General features: G+C 28.4%; 1 protein-coding gene across 1 annotated transcript; it reads right to left on the bottom strand.

Moving 5' to 3' along the window:
* Positions 1 to 277: 277 nt before the first annotated feature.
* On the bottom strand, positions 278 to 2,496 carry LOC129293912 (uncharacterized). The gene is made up of 4 exons (XM_054932039.1): positions 2,332 to 2,496; positions 2,159 to 2,234; positions 1,909 to 2,081; positions 278 to 622 (listed from the first exon to the last, which is right to left on the bottom strand). Exons 1-4 carry the CDS (start codon positions 2,448 to 2,450, stop codon positions 532 to 534), a joined length of 459 nt encoding a protein of 152 aa, XP_054788014.1. The 5' UTR covers positions 2,451 to 2,496; the 3' UTR covers positions 278 to 531.
* Between the last annotated feature and the right edge of the window lie 475 nt (positions 2,497 to 2,971).

Genomic DNA, 2,971 nt, shown 5'->3' with positions numbered 1-2,971 from the left:
ATTGTAGACTAGTAGTGGTGCGTTATATAAGCGTGGGAAGGAAAAAGAAGAAGTCAAGTTGTAGGATTAGTTTTGTGGAGATAACCTGGTCATTAGAAAACCAGGAAGTGTGAGGTTCTTTTCTCTGTTTCGCTCTTGTTCTAGTTTCTGCTAGTCTGTGAACCAATCTTAACTATTGTATTCTTTACATTTTCCCAATTATGATAAAGGATACTCAATGCATTTTCTCCTCTCTATTGTGTTATTTTTTGTTGGTTCTATCACAAACCAAACAAACTTATGGTAATCAACATCACATTCCTTATCATTTCAATAGGTCACAAAATGCAATGATACATATGCAACCCACTGGACCAAGACTTCAACTAATTTTAATACAGATATAATGACCACTAATATCAAATACATTGGAATTAAATTAAATTATCACTAGACATTGTATATATAACTACCCACAATAAAAGTCAAAAGTAGAAAGGAAAGGGTACAAGAACATGGTAAAGAAACCAAGTTTGAAATCTGAGTTCACATTCAAGGGTTAACAAGCTGGCGGCGAAGGAGGGTGCACCCAAATGATATTGTGCAAATCATTAGAGCGAAAAGTGTCAACATTGCATATTTCCTACAATTAAGAATATTCATTAACTTACAAATAAGTTTAATTAGATGAATCAAACATTTGTAATTTAATATGAGTAAATGAGCAAATTCATCTCTAAGCATAGATCTAAGCGTGTTTAGGATCCTAAACTTATTTTTAATATAATGATCCCCTTCAATTTTTGAAAATAATGCAATCGAGCTCTTATCATTAGCAAAAGTTACTTTTAAGGAATCATTTTCAGTGCTCATCAAGGGGTGAGTACCATAATTTAAATTTAGACGGTCCAAATTTAAACCTTATAATTTATAGTTTTTATATTTATTAAAATAAAAATTTATAAAAATAACAAATTTTTTTATTAATCTGAACCTCTATATTTAATTTAGATGGTCCAACTTTAATAGGGAGAATGAGAGATAAATCCTTCTAAAATAAGAAAATGATAATTTAATCCTGCAAAATGTGATAATGACAGTGAGATCTTAAGGAATTTATTTGAAATTAAATTTTTGTGTAAAATTATTATAGTGCCCTTTACAATTAATTTTATAGGGTTCACAAATTTAGTATAATTATTCACAAGTTTGGTTTCACCAAAAACTAGACGATTTAGCAAATCACAATTTTTTAAATCACAAAGGAGTACTAAAATAATTCTACATAGAAATTTAATATCAAAAAAATATTTTAAGACCTCATTGTTATTATTACATTTCGTGAGACAAAATTGTCATGTCTTTATTTTAAAGGGATTAATATGTCATTCTTTTGATTAAATCTAAGTTTTTTTATAATTTTTATAAATTGATTATTCGGATTTACTCTGACCTATCCAGATTTAAAATTTTTAATTTATATTTAAAAAAATATTTTTTAAATAAAGTGAAACATTATCTTTGTTTTTAATATTATATTTATTAAAATAAAAATTATAAAAAAAATTAATATTAAATTAGAACTATCTAGATACTATAAAATTAAAAAATATATATTAAATTAAATTATTCAAATTAAATTTATACTATCCAAATAGATAACAAATATGTATTGTTTAATTTTTTATTTTAATAAATATAAAATATAAATACAAATATAAATATAAATTTTAAATTTAGACTATTCAATACAAATCTGTTTTTGTGGGATGAAACGGTGCGTAGAGCTGTTGCTATGCACTGAAAGACCAGCCCCATAAGAGATCAATTTACTATTTTATCCATTAAATATAGATTTGATCTTCGATTTTTGAGCAAAAAGGGGGAAAAAAAAGGAAAAAGAAAAAAGAAAAATTGGAGAGAGCATACCCGATCTTGAGCCGGTTGTCCGGCTCGCCGGTCGAGTAGCCAGTAAAGTAGAAATATCGAGCAACGATGTATACAACTCCAAGCGCAGCACAAACGCAGGGATGCTTCAGCCCACCCAGAATCATTAGCATGAAGAACATCGGCATCATTTCCAAGGAATTTTGATGACCTCTCTGTCAAAAAAGAAGAATCATCGGTGAAAAATCAAAGAATGAGATTACAAAACCAGAAAAATTGATCAATAAGAGACCTGGATGCAGTTGAAGAGCTTAGCATCTTTGTTTTCGGATTCAGAAGCATAAAGGGTGGGATAAGACACATTATACCTGCGAGGCATTTCGACAAACAGCTTGTAGGCACATAAATTAGCAGGCAAAAATAAAATAAAATAAAGAATGATGAATTGAATGGGGATGTAGGTACTTTTTGCGAGCTTTGCTGACTTGAGCTGCCATGTAGAAATTAAGAAAGCAGTAGAAAACGAGGACGATAGCCACAAAGCCATATTCTTTAGGAAGCAATTCCATTAACTGGTTCGCCATTTTTAGGTCCAAGTGAAGAAGTTTGAAAAGTGAATCAGGTGAGGGAGACAATGATGGCTGTATCTTCTTATACACACACTCAATCGCATCATCGGTCGCACACAGGTTGTTTTATTAATTTTTAATTCGACAAGTCTCTGTTTCTGGTTGCTTCCGTGGCTTCCTCTCCAAAGAAAGGTTGACTTGGACAATTTTGGTATATACAAAAATGAGAATTTTTTTTTTGGGTTAATTATATTAAATACAATTTTATTTAAAGTATTGTTAAGTATCAAATATGAATACTTAAAAAAATAGACAGAGGAAAGATTTTTTTTTTGTTACTTTCTTCATCCCAATTTATAAAATACTTTTATAAGTTTATACATAATAATAAATTTTATTAAGTACACTTAACAACTTTATTTTTTTAAAATAAAAATATAAATTTAAAAAAATATTATTTATTTAGTACTTCATTTTTGAGAGGATATTAAAGAAAGAAAATATAATAGGAAGGGTAATATTAAAAAAATATTATT

Source organism: Prosopis cineraria, unplaced genomic scaffold (assembly GCF_029017545.1).
Source record: "Prosopis cineraria cultivar Desert tree isolate PC_DT_omini unplaced genomic scaffold, ASM2901754v1 PC14, whole genome shotgun sequence".
Classification (NCBI taxonomy): domain Eukaryota; kingdom Viridiplantae; phylum Streptophyta; class Magnoliopsida; order Fabales; family Fabaceae; genus Prosopis; species Prosopis cineraria.
This window is presented reverse-complemented; position numbering and strand designations above follow the sequence as displayed.

Excerpts from the sequence above, each read along its gene's own strand:
- LOC129293912 (XM_054932039.1), bottom strand. The coding sequence starts at position 2,450 with ATGGCGAACCAGTTAATGGAATTGCTTCCTAAAGAATATGGCTTTGTG. Across the intron at positions 2,235-2,331 it reads GTCAGCAAAGCTCGCAAAAA|GTATAATGTGTCTTATCCCA; the intron begins GTACCTACATCC and ends AATGCCTCGCAG. Across the intron at positions 2,082-2,158 it reads AGCTCTTCAACTGCATCCAG|AGAGGTCATCAAAATTCCTT; the intron begins GTCTCTTATTGA and ends CTTTTTTGACAG.